The sequence below is a fragment of the Physeter macrocephalus genome, unplaced genomic scaffold (assembly GCF_002837175.3).
Source record: "Physeter macrocephalus isolate SW-GA unplaced genomic scaffold, ASM283717v5 random_137, whole genome shotgun sequence".
Lineage (NCBI taxonomy): Eukaryota > Metazoa > Chordata > Mammalia > Artiodactyla > Physeteridae > Physeter > Physeter macrocephalus.
Genome location: NW_021145423.1, coordinates 25787 through 44908, shown reverse-complemented (window position 1 = coordinate 44908; position 19122 = coordinate 25787). Strand labels below are relative to the sequence as shown.

Here is a 19122-nt window from a genome sequence, read left to right as displayed (position 1 = left end):
ACAGCAACGGGAGCCAGCGTGCCTAGAGCCTGTGCCCTGCAACAAGAGAAGCCACCGCAATGAGAAGCCCACGCATCGCAATGAAGAGTAGCCCCTGCTCGACACAACTAGAGAAAGCCCACATGCAGCAACGAAGACCCAACGCAGCCAACAATAAATAAATTTATATATGTATATAAAAACATACCCCAGATCAAGGTATAGAATATTTCCATCACTCCAGAAAGTTCCCTCAAGTCACTATCCAGTCCATAGCGGTTACCCCTCCCCGAATTGCTTTTCTGACTTCTGTCACCATAGAGTGAGTCATAGCCTCCTTTGCCTGTTCTAGACCATCTTACAGGAGCTTACCCTGTGTACTCCTCTGAGTCTTGCTTCTTTTGGATCAACATAATATCTGTGAAATCCATTCTTCTGTTGTTGTTTTTTTTTAATTTCCACACGGGTCATTGTAAGAACATACTCCCCTGATTTTTCTCCAGGTGATGGACATTTAGGTCGCTTCAAGTTTGGAGCTATTGTAAATAATGTCCCTATGAAGGTTCTTGTTCCTACACACTCATTTGTGGATGTGGGCCCTCATTTCTCTTGGGTATATACTTAGGAGTGGAATTGCCAGTTCATAGAGTAGGTGTATGTTTCTCCTCATTACTTTTCACTAGGGCCAGGTAGCAGAATAGCAGGCCCCAGCTTCCTGAGCGCTTACCCTGTGACAGGCGATCCAGACCTCCAACTCATAGCGTGTCAAATCCCTGCTCCTCTCTTGGGCCCCAAGTCTCCATAATGTCTACTCTGGACCCCCCTCACCCCCAAACCCATGAGGTAAAGCCAGTAACCTCAGTACCCTTAAGGCCCTGATTGTTTACCTTCAGCCTGTTCTTTGGTCTTGGCTGGCCTGGAAACCCCTGGAGGGCAGAGGCCATGGCCCATGAGGGCAGGATATGCAGTGTTCCTGGCGCACCCACTAGCCAGGAGGGGATCAGCACCTTCCTCCCTGTGTCTTCCCACTCAGTTTTGTTGGTGGAGCCGACTGACCCTGGGAAGAACTGGATTTGACAGAAGATCACAAATCCTGCTTTACCACCCAAAAACATTCAGTGTATGTGGCTCACTGTCCAGAATGAGAAAACACTGCTCTGTCCAGCCGTGGGCTGCCTGGTGCAATACTTTCCTGGTTGCCTTGGTTTACTGGGCACTCAGTAAGCATCTAGGTACTGAGTGCTGCTCCTTACCTGCATTACCTTGTCAGAATCACAGGACGACCCTGAGAGGCAGAGACAATTAGTGTCCCCATTTACAGATGAGGAAACTGAGCCACAGAGAGTCACCAGCTGGACAATGCAGAGTTTGGATTAAACTCAGCTGACCCCAAAGCTGAGCTCTGTTTGGTTTAACATCCCCTGTAGGTTGTAGAGTCTGAGCTGGCATAGTGGGAGAGATGGAAGGGCCAGTATCAAGAGAGGGGATGGCTGTGGACAAGGTCCTGAAGGAGGCTGGAAAGGACGGTGCCCTTTATTGGGGAGGACTGTCCTGGGACAAGGTGCCATGCATCTGGATGGGAGAGGAACACAGCATGATCAATCACTTTGTGTCCCTGACACACAGTAGGTGCTCATTATATACCTGTGAATGGATGGCACCAGGGTCCTCCCAAGTGAGGAAGCTGGACCACAGGTGGAGTGGGGTGTGGACTTAGGTGGTACAAGGACACTAATCTTCACAGCATTGCATGGATTTGAATTGTATTAGAAAATACCAATAGCCATTGAAAATGTTTTCACAGATGTTATCACTTCTAATGAGCTAAGCAAAAAAGGGTGTCATTGAAAAAGTACTGAAGGGAATTCCCTGGTAGTCCAGTGGTTAGGACTCCGAGGTTTCACTGCCAAAGGCGTGGGTTCGATCCCTGGTTAGGGAACCAAGATCCTGCAAGCTGCAAGGCGTGGCCAAAACAAAACAAAACAAAACAACAACAAACCCTTAAAAAAAAAAAGAAAGGAAAAAGGACTGAAGTGGCAAAAAAAAATTGGATGGAACCTAAATAATCTTCAACATGGGGTTGGTTGAATAGATTTAAGTACATACAAGGAAGGGAGATTGAGTAGCCATCATAAAGGATGATGGAGTTCCTGTCAGGCTCTGGCCACAGAGAAGCCATTATTGACTGTCAAACACACAGTGTGCAGCTGGAGCCCACGCTGAGGGCAGGGTGGGAAAGGAGGCCATCTGGGGGAAGGAGGACTTCGGGGAAGGGAGAAGGCCTGCCCCTGGCCACTCTGCCTTCCAGTGACCTCAGGCCCACTCCTGTTGCCGCTGGTCTGCCTGGGCTTCAGCTGAGGTGGGGCCTAGAGCTCACTGGGTCAGGATTCCCTTTTCTGACCCCCAGGGAATAACCAGGCAGGAGCCCTGGCTGGTCCCTGACAACTCTGTCCCACAGGCTCTGGAGCATGGAGGAGGGCAGGTTGTCTGTCTCCCCTGGGCCAGCTCCTCCTCATGTCCATCCACACCCAGGCTGTGCTCTGTCTTTGAAATCCACCCCCACTCCATTTCTCTGGTGGTCTTCTTCTTCCTCTCTGATGCTGGCTTTCCCATCACTCCCCCACATATCCTCAAGTGAGGTGTCCTCCTGGTCCTCTCTTCCCAGGTGCCCCCTAGATCCCTCCTGCTCCATAAGTACCCACCTGCTCCTCCGCCTGTTTGTCCCTCTCAGAGACTGTCCATCCTAGATCTTCCTTTCCTGCACAGCAGTCAGGAGGATCCTTCTGAAATGCTGTCACTCTCTGCTTAAATGCCTGCAATGGTGAGCAAGCCCCCTGCAGAAAGCAGCCCCATTTTTACCCCGGCCTGACTTCTGGTGATCCAATCTGTGCCTCACACATCCCAGCTCCTGACAGGCTAAGGGTCCTCAGTTCCTTAGCTGGGCAGCCCCAGCATGGAGACAATCTCTGCTGGTGTCCTTCCCAGGGCAGAGCTGCCCACTCTCTGTCCAGGCCCTTGTGTCCATGCTTGGTCTTCCCCGGAGATTGGCCTTCCTGGAGGGAATTGGGTCTGATTCACCTGAGTCTTTGGAATCTAGCACTGGGCTGAGCCACAGAGAATAACCAAGCTGGGAGAGCACGACCTGTGGGTTTCTAGCCCATTACTCTGGACAGACCTGGGTTAGATCTTTGGTTTGCCCTTGGGCAAGTGTTCCATCAGTTCTATGCCTCAGTTTCTTCTTCAAAATGGGGATGATTGGTATCTTAAATGAGAAAATCCTATAACGCACTTAGCTTCAAAGAACTAATACTACCTTAAAAAGAATCAAAAGAATCTGTATGCACATGTTCATAGCGGCACTATTTACAATCGTAGATTAGGTGGAAACAACGCAAATGTGCAAAATGAAAATCAGTCTACTCATATAATGGAATATTATTCAGCCACAAAAAGGAATGAAGTACTGCTGCATGCTACAACCTGGATAAACCTCAAAAACATCATACTAAAGTGAAAGAAACCAGATGAAAAAGACCACGTGTATAATTCTGTTTATATGAAATGTCCAGAAAATGCAAATCCACAGAGAAAGAAAGTGCTTTGCTAGGGGCTGGGGGGAGGGGAGAATGGGGAGTGACTGCTAATGCGTACAGGTTTCCTTTTGGAATGATGACAACGTTCTCTAACTACATGTTGGTGATAGTTGCACAGCATTGTGAATGTACTGTTACTAACGGAAATTTTTATGTGTACTTACCACAACTTGAAAACGATACAAAAGAATGAAAGGGTTGGGCTTCCCTGGTGGCGCAGTGGTTGGAAGTCCACCTGCCAATGCAGGGGACACGGGTTCGAGCCCTGGCCCGGAAAGATCCCCCATGCCGTGGGGGAAACAAACCCTGTGCCCCAAAACTACTGAGCCTGCGCTCTAGTTGTGAATGTACTGTTACTAACGGAAATTTTTATGTGTACTTACCACAACTTGAAAACGATACAAAAGAATGAAAGGGTTGGGCTTCCCTGGTGGCGCAGTGGTTGGAAGTCCACCTGCCAATGCAGGGGACACGGGTTCGAGCCCTGGCCCGGAAAGATCCCACATGCTGTGGAGCAACTAATCCCGTGCGCCACAACTACTGAGCCTGCTATCTAGAGCTCGCGTGCCACAACTAGTGAAGCCAGCACGCCTAGAGCCCGCGCTCCACAACAAGAGAAGCCACTGCAGTGAGAAGCCCGCGCACCGCAATGAAGAGTAGCCCCCGCCCACCGCAACCAGAGAAAGCCCACACACAGCAACGAAGACCCAACGCAGCCAAAAATAAAAATAAATAAAATTAAAAAAAAATAAAATAAAGAATGAAAGGGTTAGTGAAGCTACCCGTGAGCCATCCCCAACTCTGGTTTTCCCCTGTGACTGGGTCAACCATCAGGGGAGGTCCTGCCACCCGAGGGGGTCGGGGGCGGGCAGTGAGCACCACTCTACTGGTCCGAGCTGGGGCGGTGTCCCGGCAGCTGCCCACTCGAGCTCGGATCGCGGCTGGGCACCTGCGGCGGCAGCACCGGCTCAGGGCCGGTCACTTGGCGCCGCCAGTTCGCTAGAGCCTTGAAGGAGCTGCCGGAACCCAGCCCCAGCCACGCCCAGCGGGCCCTCCCAGGCCCCGCGCCTCCTCCTGTCAGTCCTCTTCACCGTGACTACAGCACTCCCAGCAGTCTCGCCCCGTCTCTTCTCTCCCTGAGCTGGGCCCCGCCTCTGCGGTTCCAGGCCACACCCTCGGGCTCCGCCCCTCCTCCTCCTGCCAATCAAACCCACCCTGGCACCGCCCCATCGCCCTCCTCCCGTCTTCTCGCTAGCCTTGGCGCGGCTCGTTGTTATGACGACACGGTCGTAAATCCGCCATCTTCCTGCGGCGCGTTGCGACATGGAGGGCGCGATGGCAGTGCGGGTAACGGCCGCGCATACGGCAGAAGCCCAGGCCGAAGCCGGGCAGGAAGCGGGCGAGGGCGGGGTCGCGGCGGCGGCGGCGGCCTTGGCCCCCGGTGGCTTCCTCGGCCTCCCGGCGCCCTTTAGCGAGGAAGGTAACAGGGCCGGACGGGGCCGGGAGCGGCCAGGGTGGGGACGGCTCAGCTTGGCTGGTGGAGGCCCCGACGGCCTGAGCTGCTGGCGCGACAGACCCTCCCAGGCCCGGTTCCTTGCAGACCTCACAGGTCCCCACGGGACCCCTCATAGCCTTCCACGAGCCCCCCGGTTTCCTCAGACCCTCAGGCCTAACCCTGGCGGGGCGCCCATCACCCCCGTGGGCCCCAGGGCCCACCCGCGGATACTCACCTGTGTCCAAGCCACCGGGGCTGTCAGTGTAGACCTCGGCGATCGCCTCCACTGCCTGCCCCGCCCTCAGGCCAGCGGCCCGGCCCCCCTCCGCCTCCCAGTCTCGACAGGGCCCTGCCCTCCTCCGCGCCCCCTCCCACTTCACCTGAAGGGCCACTGGGGCCCTGGCCGGGGTGTGACAGGAGGCTCCGGGAGGGCGGGGCCTCGGGTCTTACCAGCACCCGGGGGGAGGCAGCAGAGCCCAGTGCTGGAAAGCTGCAGCCAGCTCTGTCCCAGACCTGCCACTTTCTAGCTGTTTGATCTTGGGCAGGTAACCACATACCTCTCTGAGCCTCCCATTTCTCCTTACAGAATAGGGATGCTACTGTTCAGAATAATGTATCGAGCACTTACCATGCATCAGCCTTTTTCATTCTCAAGCCAGCCCTAGATGCCATTATTATTATTACTATTATTATTCCCATTTTGTGGATGAGGAAAATTGAGGTTCAAAGATGTGAAAGTGACCAGGTCACCCAGCTAGTAATTACCAAGGACTTGTTGGATACCAGGATTGTATGACTCCTCAACCCACTCTTAACTTCTGGGTTCTGCTGCCTCATAGGATGGTGATGAGAATCAAAATAGAGGATGTATGTGAATCTCTGAGAACAGTTCTGGGGACACACAGGGGCACTGATAGCTTTTGGAGACAGAATTATGGTCTCTACCCTCTGAGCTTGTCCCAGGAAGCTTTAGACTGGGCCGGGCAGGAGGGGGTTGGTGGTGATATCGGGGTGGTGGTGTTTGTCCCCACAGGATTTGTAATTCTCAGTACATCATTTCTTGCTCCTTATTCCAGCTTGGGTAGGTAGCTTGGCATGCGGGGCCGTGCTACCCGCAGAGGGGTCTCTTTGGAGGTTGCTGTGCCCTGCTGGGCTTGCCCAGGGCCTTATCTCACTCAGTGTTACAGGGGCTGGGTGTGTCCTCTTCTGTGGTGGGGATTCCTTCAATGGCAACACGCTGGTGCTGAGTCAGACTTGGGGAGTGGGGTGGGAGGGTTAGGAGGGTACAGTCACCTCAGTGCTTGGCTTGTGACTGTGAACCATCTGGAGGGGACCGCCCTCTGTCAGGTGGCCTTTTGTGAGTCTCTGCTGTGGTTTGGCCCTTTGCTCATTAATCCAATAGACATCAACTGGGCTCCTTCTGTCCTCCAGGCCTGGGTTTGACCTTGATGTGGGACTGCACTGAGGTGATGGGAACTGGCAGACTTTTATGAAAGCAGAAGGAGCATCTCCCCATTCCCTTGGGGTAAACAGCAGGGTGTCTGGGGTAGACCCTCAAGTACAGGTTCTGGCCCCAACACTCATCAGCTGGGTGGCCTTGAATCTCAGGTTGTTTTTCTAGAGAGGGAATAGTCACTTCTATTTCCTCAGGGTGCTGGCCGGATTTGCTGATGGCCCCAGTAAGATGCCCAGCACACAGTAGGGGACTCAGTGAGCCGGAAGTCTCTTCTGCAGGACCTGGGGCAGGCACTGGCTGGTCAGCCCAGATGGTGAGGGGCTCAGGTGCGGTGGCCCATGGCCCTGGGGTGTGGAACCCCTCTGCGAAGTCCCACCCTGCGCGTCTTCACCAGAGTAGGGAGGTGCTGCCTGTTTGGAACCAGTGAAGCACCAAGTCAGAGTGAGAAAAGAGTGGTCATGGGTGAGGGTGCCCCACCTCTCCCATGTTTGCTGAGGACTGGCCTCTCAGCTAGAGCCTGTACACACACACTGAGTCGGCCCATTTTACAGATAAAGAAACAGACCCAGACCTGGTCACTGAGGTGCCCAAGGGCACATGCAAACCCCAACAGTCTTAAACCCTGGTCCTCCACTGTCCCCAAACCAGCTTGGCTGAATCCCTCTGCCTCCAAGCTGCTCCCTGGGCCTCTCTCCCCTCATCTCTGAAGTAGGGGCTTTGGATCCCTACAGCCTAAGTGTATGGTCAGGGTTATCCCCTGCTGGATGCTGCTCTTCCTAGGGTGGGCACTGCTGCAGACCTCCGGAGAAGCAGCCTGGCACCCTGAGCTCCCAAGAGTGTTCTCAGCCCCTTTGGGAGGGCTGGGGAAGGCGCCTCTGGTTCTGATGCCACCCTTGGGTGCATCTGCCTGGGGCTGGAATCCCTCCCAAGCCCCACTGACTGCAGGCTCATTGCAGATGAGGATGACGTGCACCGATGTGGCCGCTGCCAGGCGGAGTTCACCACCTTGGAGGACTTTGTTCAGCACAAGCTCCAGAAGGTCTGCCAGCGGGTGCCCCAGGAGGCCCTGCCTGCCACCACTGCTGCTGCGCTGCTGGGTCAGGAGGTAGCATCCCCCTCCTGCCATTGCACATGTGCGTGCCCTCCACCCCGCCCCTTGGCGGACAGCAGGATGAGGAGGTGGAGGCATGTCGAGACGGACCTGTGCCACCGGGGTGGGCAGAGGGCAGGCATCCGGCTGTGGGTGGGGGACTCCTGGCAGTGCTCTGGGCTTTCCCGGATGGCCTGGGATGCGGGCCCTCTCAGCAGCCTCTGGCTGAAGCCTGCACAGTTGGGGCCTGGGGTCCCTCCTTTCTTGAAGCCTGAGGGCCTGTCCTGGCTTAGGGATATCATGGTGGCTTTTGTCCTTTTGTCTCCTGTCCTGTACATATGGTTCCTGAGGATCCCACAAAGTGTGGCTCCGTGGATCCCACAACTCTGTCATAAAAATGGCCAACTTTGTTGCACTTGGTGTGTACTCGGGCTGTACACGCACAGTCCTACTGAGGCCCACGGCACCCCTGTGGGCTGGGCACTCTTTTGTCATCCTCGTCCTATGGAAGTGGGAAAGGAGACTCCAAGAGAAGTCAGGTGCCTCTGGTCACCCCGGGAGTGGCCCAGAGGAGTGGGCCCAGAATTGTCTCACTCTGACTCTGTGCTCTTTTCCTGCCCCTCCCAGAGGTGTCCTCTTCTCCAGAAGGCCTCCAGCCCCACATCCCTGGGGGCCCTTTCCCCCGATCACCTGGCTGGGCTGTAGGTGGAGGTGCTCACCTTCATCTCTGCAGAGCCAGCTGAGCCTCAAGCTGGAGCTTCTAGTTCACTTCATCCTGGAGTCCTCCCTGAGGGTGCTCAGGGCTCCGCATGGGGCCCTTGGTGGCTGGAGGCATTAGAGTGATGGGGCCGACCCCTGGGCCTGGGGTGGAGGGTTCAGGCTGGGAGTCAGGCTCAGAGCAGTGGTCCGTTGGGGGAGATGAGAGGCCCCACCCCAGCCATCCTGCATGGACATAAACCTGAGCTCTGGAGCCCTGGAGACGAGTCTCCTCTGTCCCCTGTCACCCAATGGCAGGTGGAGCCAGCAGCAGCAGGCTCAGAGGAGCCCATCACCGTGGCCCACATCGTGGTGGAGGCAGCTGCTCTCACGGCAGACATCAGCCATGCTCCTGACATTGTCGGTAAGCTGGTTTGGCCCCACCATGGCTGTTCACTCATGGCTTTCTCAGTGCTGAGGCATTGCTGACCTGTTAGTCATCCGTGGTTAAGGTTGGAAGCTGGGCACCTCTGCTGCCTGTGCCCCTCTGCTGTCCCGAGAGCAAGGCCTGGCTGAGGAGGGGCTGAGACCTTGTGTGCACCTTCCCCAGGGCAGGGCCTGCAGCAAGAGCAAGTGTTGGCCACCAGGCCCTGCCCTGCCCAGAAAGTGGAAGCCCAGAACCTGGGCAGCCCTGGGGGACACCTGGGCCTCGGGGAGTCTTCACTTTGTGCATAAATCATGAGCTGGCTGCTCTCTCCTGCTGCTGCCCCAGACTGTCTCTGCCCTGGTCCTTCCGGAATCTTCCCTACTTTTTTGCCACCCCCCCCCAACCCCAACCCTGGTTCCTACTTCCCACCCCACAGTTGGCTCTGGAGGGTCAGGCTGGGGTGTGCGTGGGGTGCACCTACTGCTCCAGCTCCGCCCTGACCTGCTGCCCGACCTTGGCCTTCACCTCCCCAGTGCTCACTCCCTCCGGCGTGGGGGTGGCGATTCCTATCCTGATCCTCACATGGCCTTTAAGAGCATACAACGCCAAGCCAGGCTCTTTGATGGCTTTTTTTAAAGTGCAGTAGGGCAGGGAGTGTTGGGGTGTTGAGAGGTCTGGATTGGGTCACGTGCTCCTTAATAGGAGGCAGGTGAGCGTGCAGCTGGGACATTCAAAGCGCAGCCCGAGGGAGCCGGGGGCTGGGTGTGAGCGTAGCAGTGGAGGGAGGCTGGGCTGGGCCTCATGCCACGGGAGGTTGGGAAGTGAATGGGCAGGGGCCTTGGCAGGGACGTGAGTAGGTGACTGGACAGGAAGCAGGTTTGGGCAACAGGTAGAACTTGGCCTTGGGAAGCCCTTGGGACCAGCTGGAGCAGAAAGAGATGGGGAGGCGACCTGGGGGAGGGGAACCTCAGAGCAGGCTGTTCTGCCAAGGTCCCATCCCAGGGAAGCTACAGGACCTGTCCCTGTCTCCACACTGTCTTTCCCCCGACATTCCTGTGGATGAGGACGGTTGCCTGTTGCTCTTCTGGGATAAGAGGGCTGACATGTGGGAGGTGGGGCCATGCCCAGCCCTGGTGTGGTGTTTGGCTTCTTGGGTGGTGGTGTCATATGGGAAAACAGGTTCCCTGGGTTCAGGCAGCATCTCCAGGCTCTGGCCCCCTGGCTAGCCAGGCCCTGCTTGCCATCCAGCCTCCAGCTGGCCCAAGCCCGTGGCTGGGCAGCTCCTTGTGCTCCAGGGGCTCCTCTCTGGGCACCCCCGGTCTCTCTTGCACCCTTGGGAGTTTCCCCTTTGCAGGCATCCTGGGTACCCCAATGTCCCCTTGGCGTCAGCTGCTCAGCGATCTGGAGCCCAGGCCAGAGTCCTAAACCACCAGCTGCTGGCATCGCAGGGCTGGGGGTTCTCAGTCCTTGCTGGGCTGGGGGGTGCAGTTCCTAGGGACTGCACAGGGGGCTGGATACTCACTGCAGGCTCTCCTGCCTCTTCCCTGGAAACAAATTTGCATTTTGTCTCTGGACTCAGGGCAGCCAGGTTCCCCCTTCTTTGATCCCTCTGTCTGCTGTGCCACACTCAAACTCAAGTCCTAGCCTGGCAGAAATCCCTGTTCTTTTGGAAATTCACTCCTGGTGGGGGAGGAAAGATAAAGCTTCAAGCATGTCAGCTAGGGCAGGAGCGAGGGATGCCCTTAATTATTTGAGTCATGGCACTTCCGTTCTGTTTTGGGAGAATGGCTTGTCAAAACACGATACCAGCCTGATTGAGATGGTTTCTAAGAAGCGGCTTCACAACCGATTCCCACGTGTCGTTTTCATGAGCACAAATTGTGATGTGTTTACAGCTTAGCTTTGCACAGTGTCAGATTTCTTCAACCCCCATGAGAGCTGCAAAAGCACAGCCTTCCTTCCGCAGACTGGCCTAGGCGTGTCGAGCGCTCCCTCTCCCAGGCTGGGTCTCTTGCCTGCCTGCCTTGAAACCAATGCTGGTGGGTGATCCCCAGAGGCATTTCCTCCTCACGTTAGCCGGAGCAGCGAGGGGGCCATGGTGGCGAGTTGGCCTGTCCACTGCCTCTGTGCCAGCACTCTGCCGCCCTTGGACATGGCGGGACCCCTGTGCACATCTAGTCGTGCATGCCTTTTGGCTGAGGGGAGGGGGCATCCGTGCTCATGGTGGGTTTCCCTGCTGAACACATTCTGGAGGCCTGGAACTCCTCTGGGCAGCTCCGTGGAGTCAGAGCACAGTACCTCCCACCCTTTCAGGCTGAGCAGGCGCCATGTGCTGGGGCTGGGGGTTGGTCAAGACAACTCCACTGTGCCACAGCAGTGTCCTCGGGCTGGGATCCGAAGAAGTGGCAGGGCCCATGGCATCCCAAGGCTCAGGCCCATCTGCCTCTCCTCAGGTGGTGGACACATCAAAGAGGTCATCGTGGCCTCTGAGGCGGAGCCGGGGGACAGCGGGATGGCAGAGGCCCGGGGCAGCCCCAACTGTCAGGGGCCTGGGCTCTCAGGGGAGGGTGAGCAGGCCCAGGTCAAGCTGCTGGTGAACAAGGACGGCCGCTACGTGTGCATGCTGTGCCACAAGACCTTCAAGACGGTGAGGCCCTGGGGCCGCGGGCGCACTGGCTGTGGGAGCCAGGCCTTCCCGCTCTTGCCCAGAGAGGTGCCTGAGCCTCACTGCCCCTCCCCCACAGGGCAGCATCCTTAAGGCCCACATGGTCACCCACAGTAGCCGAAAGGACCACGAGTGCAAACTGTGTGGGGCCTCCTTTCGGACCAAAGGCTCACTCATCCGGCACCACCGGCGGCACACAGGTGAGCCGGCCTCGGGCCTGGGGCCAGGAGCTGCACAGCACGCTGCCACTGGCCCTGGGGGTGCCCCGGCTCCAGGGCTTCATGGCCCCTTCCTCCTGGTGGTACTGAGGCTGTGGCTCCAGGCCTGCCTTCCCCTCAGCACCAAGCCAACGTCCCACCCGAGGCTGACACCATTCTCTCTGCAGATGAGCGCCCCTATAAGTGTGCCAAGTGTGGGAAGAGCTTCCGTGAGTCGGGTGCGCTGACCCGGCACCTCAAGTCTCTCACCCCGTGCACTGAAAAAATCCGCTTCAGCATGAGCAAAGATGTGGTTGTTGGCAAAGAGGACACTCCCACAGGTCAGTGTGGTCGGGGGCTCCCTGCCCTGGCCCTGGCTGCTCTCTGAGTGCCACCCTAGTTGGGTGTTTCTTCATGGACTCTTGGTTCTGCCTTAAAGGGCCTGGTGCCTCCACCGTGGGGACTGTTACATCATCGGCAATGACAGGTGGGCCCATGGAAACTTCTCCTGTGATTCACCTGGTGACAGATGCCAAGGGCACGGTCATCCACGAAGTCCACGTCCAGATGCAAGAGCTTCCCCTGGGCGTGAAAGCCCTCACCCCAGAGGTGGGGACAGGTCAGGGGAGGCCTTTGCTCAGCACCAGGCTCTGTTCTGGGCACTGGCTCCACTGGGAACAGGACTGACATGGGCCTGCCTTCCTGGTGCTCAGTCTGGTTGCTGGGTGGGGAGATGGGAGACCCAGGTCATGGCAGGGAGGGGCAACGGAGAGTGAGCTGGGGATGAGGTGGGGCAGGGGAAGGCAGGTGGAGTGGGCTGTGGGGCTCCCAGCGCCATTCCTGAGTGAAGATGCCAGGTATGCACGGGGGCCCCTGGGGCTGCCCTGTGCGGTGATGGCGGGTGGGTGCTGCGTGCCGGGCTGCCTGGCCAGCCTCCCTTTGCCTCCCCTGCAGCCCCCCAGCCCCGAGGAGCTTCCCTGTTCCAGCGAGGGCAGCCGTGAGAACCTGCTGCACCAGGCCATGCAGAACTCCGGCATTGTCCTTGAGCGGGTCCCTGGGGAGGAGGGAGCCCTGGAGCCAGCCCCTCCCACTGTGTCCAGTCCCCAGCCCCTGGGAGATGGTCCCCCAGAACTGCCGCTGCTGGAGGTGGAACAGGTGGAGACAGTAGGTGCCTGCGCTGCCGGTGTGCCCCTTCTGGGGGGCTGGACCTCGGGTACAAAGTCACCATGCTATCCTGGCCGCCACCAGCCTCCTTGCTGTGCTCCCTGCGGTGGAAAGTTGCATCACTGTCTGCAGTGACTTTGTCCCCTGATCTGTTTATCGCCTTCTTGGGCCCATTGTGGAGCCTCCCAGGGTGGGGGTGGCTCGGTCTGGCCTCCACGGTGCTGCTCGGGCCCAGCCTGCAATGGGTACTGGAGGTGTGCTGTGGTCCCCCAGCAGGTGTCCAGTGAGGCCTCAGCTGTGCCCAGGACCCACCCGTGCCCTCAGTGCAGTGAGACCTTCCCAACGGCAGCCACCCTGGAGGCCCACAAAAGAGGCCACGCAGGTGGGTGGCAGGATGGTGGGGGTACTGGGCAGTGGACGGCCGTGGGTAGCCAGGAGGGGCTCTCAGGTGTGCTGTGGATAGTCAGGGTTGCCTGTGGGCAGGTGGCTAGGGTGGGGCCCTCGGGTGGTGGTCCCGGCCTGACATGGAGTGTGGCCCCAGGGCCGAGGCCATTCACATGCCCGCAGTGTGGCAAGGCCTTCCCCAAGGCCTACCTGCTCAAGAAGCACCAGGAGGTGCACGTGCACGAGCGCCGCTTCCGCTGTGGGGACTGTGGGAAGCTCTACAAGACCATCGCCCACGTCCGCGGCCACCGGCGTGTCCACTCAGATGAGAGGCCCTACCCCTGTCCCGAGTGTGGCAAGTGCTACAAGACCAAGGTGGGCCCCTGATCCCCCACCTGTGGGCTCCCCGCTCCCTGAGCCAGATCTGTTCCTTGTTCTGTGCCCCCAGACCTCCCTCCTCACCCCTCACCTGACAGCCTGCTCAGTCCCAACCGGGGCCCTCAGAAGGGGCTGGGAGAGCCAAGGCCAGGCCGGCCCTGATGGTGGGTCTCCACAGAATGCCCAGCAGGTGCACTTCCGGACACACCTGGAGGAGAAGCCGCACGTGTGCCCGTTCTGCAGCCGAGGCTTCCGGGAGAAGGGCTCGCTGGTACGGCACGTGCGGCACCACACGGGCGAGAAGCCCTTCAAGTGCTACAAGTGCGGCCGCGGCTTTGCTGAGCATGGCACGCTCAACCGGCACTTGCGCACCAAAGGTAGGGCTGGGAGGAGGCAGGGAGGGGGTGGGGGGCCGCAGCCGGCCAGCACTGACCGAGCTCCCCGCCACAGGGGGCTGCCTGCTGGAGGTGGAGGAGTTGCTGGTGTCCGAGGAGAGCCCCGCAGCGGCCGCCGCCGTCCTCGCCGACGACCCGCACACCGTGTTGGTCGAGTTCTCATCCGTGGTAGCCGACACCCAGGAGTACATCATCGAGGTGGGTGTGGGGTCACTGGGGTTCGGATGGGGCCTGGGGCGGGCAAGGCTGACCTCTGACCTTCTGTCCAGGCCACTGCGGATGATGCAGAGACCAGCGAAGCCACGGAGATCATTGAGGGCACCCAAACGGAGGTGAGGGGCTGGGGGATGGGCAGGGTGGGGTGGCCTGGCACCCTCACCAGACCCATGGGCTGAGCCTTGAGCCACCCACAGGTGGACAGTCACATCATGAAGGTAGTGCAGCAGATCGTGCACCAGGCCAGCGCCGGGCACCAGATCATCGTGCAGAATGTGACCATGGACCAGGAGGCAGGGCTGGGCACAGAGGCAGCTGCTGCCGACACCATCACTATCGCCACCCCCGAGAGCCTGACGGAGCAGGTGGCCATGACGCTGGCCTCGGCCATCAGCGAGGGCACTGTGCTCACGGCCCGCTCGGGTACAAATGGCGCCGAGCAGGCTACTGTGACCATGGTTTCATCGGAGGACATTGAGATCCTGGAGCATGCGGGAGAGCTGGTCATCGCCTCGCCGGAGGGCCAGCTTGAGGTGCAGACGGTCATCGTCTAACACGGGCGCCTGCAGGGTCCCGGGGGGCTGGGCTGGGGCAGGGGGCGAGGACCCCGAGCACCCTGCCCCTGCCTGCCTGGCCGAGTACAGAGAAGATGGGCATAGAACTCAGGCATTCAGAGGAGATGCGGAAGTGTAAATACACAGAGTTTTTGGTTGCTTTACAATAAAACATGAAAACCCGCCGCTTGTGATGTTGCGGCAGTGGCAGCCTCAGGGGCTGGTGCCACTGCCCTGGCAGGTTCCTCTGTGGCAGCCCCTGCCTGCCCAGGGATCCCAACAGGGCTGGTGGCACCTTGGCAGTGTGTGGGTGTCATTGGTATGTGGACAGGTAGCCTCCTCCTGCTGCCTTGCCTAGCTGGAACTGTGACCCCAGCTTCCTGAGGCCCGTCGAGGTGGGTGGGAGGGGATGCTGCTTCCTAGCCTCCAACCCTGGGGCCTCCCTGGGGCCGGGGAATGAGGCTGGGAGACCCAGGAGTCTCGGCTTTTTACCTTGAGGTGACAACGTGTGGAGAAGCAGCAGGAGATGCTGGGCCACAAATGGGGCCGGTCTTTCCTGATTGTGTTGCCTTAGTTTCCCTGAGGAGATGCAGCTTGAGGGAGATTCTGGGTGACCTAGTTTCTCGGGGGCAGGGACAGGAGCAAGACCTGGACCGTGGGCATGTCTGGTCCTCTTTCCCAGTCCTGATGCAGCTCTTGGGCTGGCAGGGCCTTCTGAGTCCCTGTTCTGACAGGCTTGGGGGCCCAAGAGCAGTCTCAAGGTGGATCCCCTGCCACCTTGCCCTTTGGTGGGGGGGCGGTGGTCTCTGTGGGAATGGGAGCCAGGAGTTACAGTGTCCAATTCGTGGAGGGGGCGGGACCCAGTGCAGTCCTGGCCCCTCCCTGGACCAGGGCTTCAAATACTCACGGAGCTGGGGCACCAGAGCTGCTGCTAGACGAAGCCCTTGCAGTCTGTCCCGTGCCACAGACACACCCCCAGCTGGGACCTCTGACTTCTACTGGGACCCAGATCCTAAGCCTCTGACACAGCCAATCCACATCCCTCAGGTGAGTCTGGCGGGGGTGGTGGTGCTGAGCCGCGGGGGGCTGGGTGTGAATGGAATCTCAATATTTGGGCCTCAGTTTCCCCACGGAGGAGAACGGCCACGGCCGTAAGCCCAGCCCACCACCTTGGGGAGACCTGGAGAGCGGCAGGGGGAGGATATGCCTTCCTGCCAGCCACCAATGGGTGGCAGAACCTGCCCGGCCCCCGCGTCCCAGCAGCCGGGACTGAGAAGGGTGGGCTGGTGTGTCCGATTCTATGTCCGCGCTCACGCGGGCCGTGTCTGTTCCTCTAAGCCTGCCTGCTTTGCGCCATGGGCGGGCCCCTGGCCTTACTGGCCGCGCTCTGGGCGCTAGGGGCTGCTGGAGACGCGGTGCTGCGCATCGGAGCTTTCAACATCCGGAGCTTCGGCGACAGCAAAGTCTCGGACCCGGCCTGCAGCGGCATCATCGCGCAAGTGAGGCTGGGGACCCTGGGCGGGGTCGCAGCTGGGCTCCGCGGACTAATTTGCCGCGCACACGTGACCCTGCAACTGCCGGCCCCTCCCCCAGATCCTGGCTGGCTATGACATCACGCTGGTGCAGGAGGTGCGGGACTCCGACCTGAGCGCCGTATCCGTGCTCATGGAGCTGATCAACAGGTATGGCGGGCAGGGCCCAACGTGGGCCCAGGTCTTGGAGCGATGCCTTGACCCCGGGCTTGGCCAGTGTCTCCGCAGCGTGTCCAGGCACGAGTACAGCTTCGTGAGCAGTGAACCCCTGGGTCAGGACCAGTATAAGGAAACGTACCTGTTCGTCTACAGGTGAGGGGCGGGAACGTGGGGGAGGGGTGCGCGGGTCAGGACGGGGCCCGCTTAGGGCGCCCACCCACCCTCTACACCCAGGAAGGACGCGGTGTCGGTCGTGGACACGTACCAGTACCCGGACCCGGAGGACGCCTTCAGTCGTGAACCTTTCGTGGTCAAGTTCTCAGCACCCGGGTCAGGTGAGGCCCTGCCCGTCCCACAGGCCCCGCCCGTCCCGTAAGCCCCGTCCCAGTCCCTGACAGCTACCTCCTCCTGCAGCTGCCGAGGAGTTAGTGTTGATTCCGCTGCACGCGGCGCCGCACCAAGCGGTGGCCGAGATCGACGCGCTCTACGATGTGTACCTGGACGTGATAGACAAGTGGGGCACCGACGTAAGCCCCTATGTCCGCACGGCCCCGCCCTGCCCCACGGCCCTGGGTCCCGGAGGCGCGTCCTGGGGGTCGGCCACAGGCGTGAGGCTCTGCGCGCGCGGCCCCTCCCGCAGGCTCAGACCCGGTTCCGCGGTGCCCCACAGGACATGCTGTTTCTGGGAGACTTTAACGCCGACTGCAGCTACGTGCAGGCTCAGGACTGGCCGGCCATCCGTTTGCGCAGCAGCGAGGTCTTCAAGTGGCTCATTCTGGATAGCGCTGACACCACGGTGGGCAACTCAGACTGTGCCTACGACCGCATCGTGGTCTGTGGTGCCCGCCTGCGCAGCAGCCTGAAGCCCCAGTCGGCCGCCGTACACGACTTCCAGGAGGAATTCGGCCTGTACCAGGCTCAGGCAAGTGCTGGGCCCAGTAAGAGCAAGGCCCAACCTCAGTACACCTGGCATTCCCCTCCCTGCGCTAGTGTTTCTAGAAAAGGCTCTTAGAGGTTCAGTTCTGGTTGAACGGAACAAATCTGGATGGCAGTACAGGAAGCTCTTTACCTCCCCCCGAGTGGGGTCCCGAGGCCATGCTCCCACCCAACCCACGCAGCTGGGATGGATAGCCCAGGCCTCGCTGGTCTGTTACCCCATCCCCAGATGCAGTGGTTTGTGGACACCCAGTGGGCCCCTTCCTGGGGGGGGGGGGCAGTTTTCTGGGGTGGAGCCTGAGGGAGGACTGGCTGCTCAGCAGGGCCTTAGGGTTGGCCCCTTCTCCCTCCAGGCCCTGGCCATCAGTGACCATTTTCCTGTGGAGGTGACCCTCAAGTCCCACTGACAGCCCTGAAGCCTGGCCAGGGCAGGCTGCCTGCAGACTCTGGCCACAAGGAGCAAGCCCCACAGGGCTACAGGGTAGGGTCAGCTGGGCCTGGACAAGTGATGGGAGTACTCGGAGCCTGTTTCCCCATCGTGAAGTGGGCTGCCACCACTACCTCATAAGGTTGTGAGAAGCACCTCGTAGAGCACTGGGCACACAGCTGAGCTCAATAAACAGCAAACACTCAGGCAGGACCACACACACATGTTGGCTCCGATGCCTTCATGTCCTTTCTTAGGACTCAGCTCTTCTAGGGCACAAACCTTGGTCCTGCAGCTCAGCATGTCCCCGGTCCCAGCCCACTTAGGGGACAGGGACAGCCTGGCCTGCCCATTCCACCCTGCTGGGAACTGACCACCTCCAGACCAGGCTGGCTCCAGAAGGCAGCTCCTGTGCTCACTGGCTGAAGCTCCCTGCTCTTTCTTTCTAAAAACTAAATGCTTTCAAGCACCTGTACTGAGTGCAGCTGGGGATAAGTGCTCACACACAGGTAGGGTGGATGTGCAAGGCCAACCTCCCAGTCCTCAGTGTTCCTCCTATGGCCCCGGTTCCCGGGCCTGCAGGCCACTCACAGGCACTCGTGTAAGAGGGTCCTTTCCTACCCAGCACTGCAGTTGGCGGGGGGGTGGGGGCGGTCAAGAAGGCTGGCCCCCTGCAACCAGCCAGTTGGCGGCGCTGGGACATGTGGAGAGCCTCCTCAAGGTGAGCAGGCAGGTTGGGTTAAGGTCCTGCCCACAGAACCTGAACAGCTCACAGTGGTACAGCCCCTTCAAAGGTGCCTTCCTGGTAGCTTCTTCCTCAGGAGCCCTGGGCTGGGCAAAGACTCAGCAGGGAGGACAGTGGCCTGCACTCTGAGTAAGCCCATCACCTGAGGATTGGGAACAAGCAGAACTGGGGTACACAGTGTAACTGACAGGGGTCCGATGAGGTTTCTGGTTTTCGAAGCATATCTTTGGCAGGATTTAACTGGCCTGAATTGTATGGGAGGGAAAAACCTTTGTTTCAAGAACTTGAACAAGCTTTTCTTGCTAGATCTTTCTAAAGTAAGATTTAGGACACTTGTAATGTAAAATGCCTCCCTCCTCCCTCTCCAAGTCACCCAATTTCTCTGAAATTTATACAGGCTTTCCATCCAAACAGAAAAACATGGCGGCCCAAGGGCTTTTCCCTTTTCCTTTTCTTGTGTGGCTTGCCAGGGCCCACAACTACCTGGCCTTATGCCTCCAGCAGTCAGGCATCCCACCAGCCAGGGATGGGAAACTCAAGGACTTTATTCTGCTCTGGGAGAGGAGACACTCAACGGTGACATCGCTGAGGTCCAGAAGGGTGCCACCTACCAGTTTATGATTCCCAAATCAAG

At 59.0% G+C, this 19122-nt stretch overlaps 2 protein-coding genes across 10 annotated transcripts; both read left to right on the top strand.

Annotated features, from left to right (window-relative positions):
* The first annotated feature begins 4866 nt into the window (after nt 1-4866).
* E4F1 (E4F transcription factor 1) lies at nt 4867-16176 on the top strand. 9 transcript variants are annotated; one of them, XM_028484159.2, is made up of 16 exons: nt 4867-5052; nt 6718-6849; nt 7480-7628; nt 8628-8733; nt 11190-11383; nt 11481-11601; nt 11787-11939; nt 12038-12207; nt 12553-12762; nt 13039-13144; nt 13304-13521; nt 13703-13901; nt 13975-14117; nt 14189-14251; nt 14333-15736; nt 16088-16176. In XM_028484159.2, exons 1-15 carry the CDS (start codon nt 4896-4898, stop codon nt 14687-14689), a joined length of 2478 nt encoding a protein of 825 aa, XP_028339960.1. In that variant the 5' UTR covers nt 4867-4895; the 3' UTR covers nt 14690-15736; nt 16088-16176. The 9 variants fall into 9 exon arrangements, with proteins under 9 accessions (XP_028339960.1, XP_028339959.1, XP_023979261.1 ...); XM_028484158.2 differs by having other exon boundaries at nt 13036-13144; XM_024123493.3 differs by lacking the exon at nt 6718-6849.
* DNASE1L2 (deoxyribonuclease 1 like 2) lies at nt 15758-19109 on the top strand. The gene is made up of 6 exons (XM_055082472.1): nt 15758-16188; nt 16283-16533; nt 16615-16715; nt 16795-16907; nt 17051-17302; nt 18903-19109. Exons 1-6 carry the CDS (start codon nt 16045-16047, stop codon nt 19107-19109), a joined length of 1068 nt encoding a protein of 355 aa, XP_054938447.1. The 5' UTR covers nt 15758-16044.
* The last annotated feature ends 13 nt before the right edge of the window (nt 19110-19122 follow it).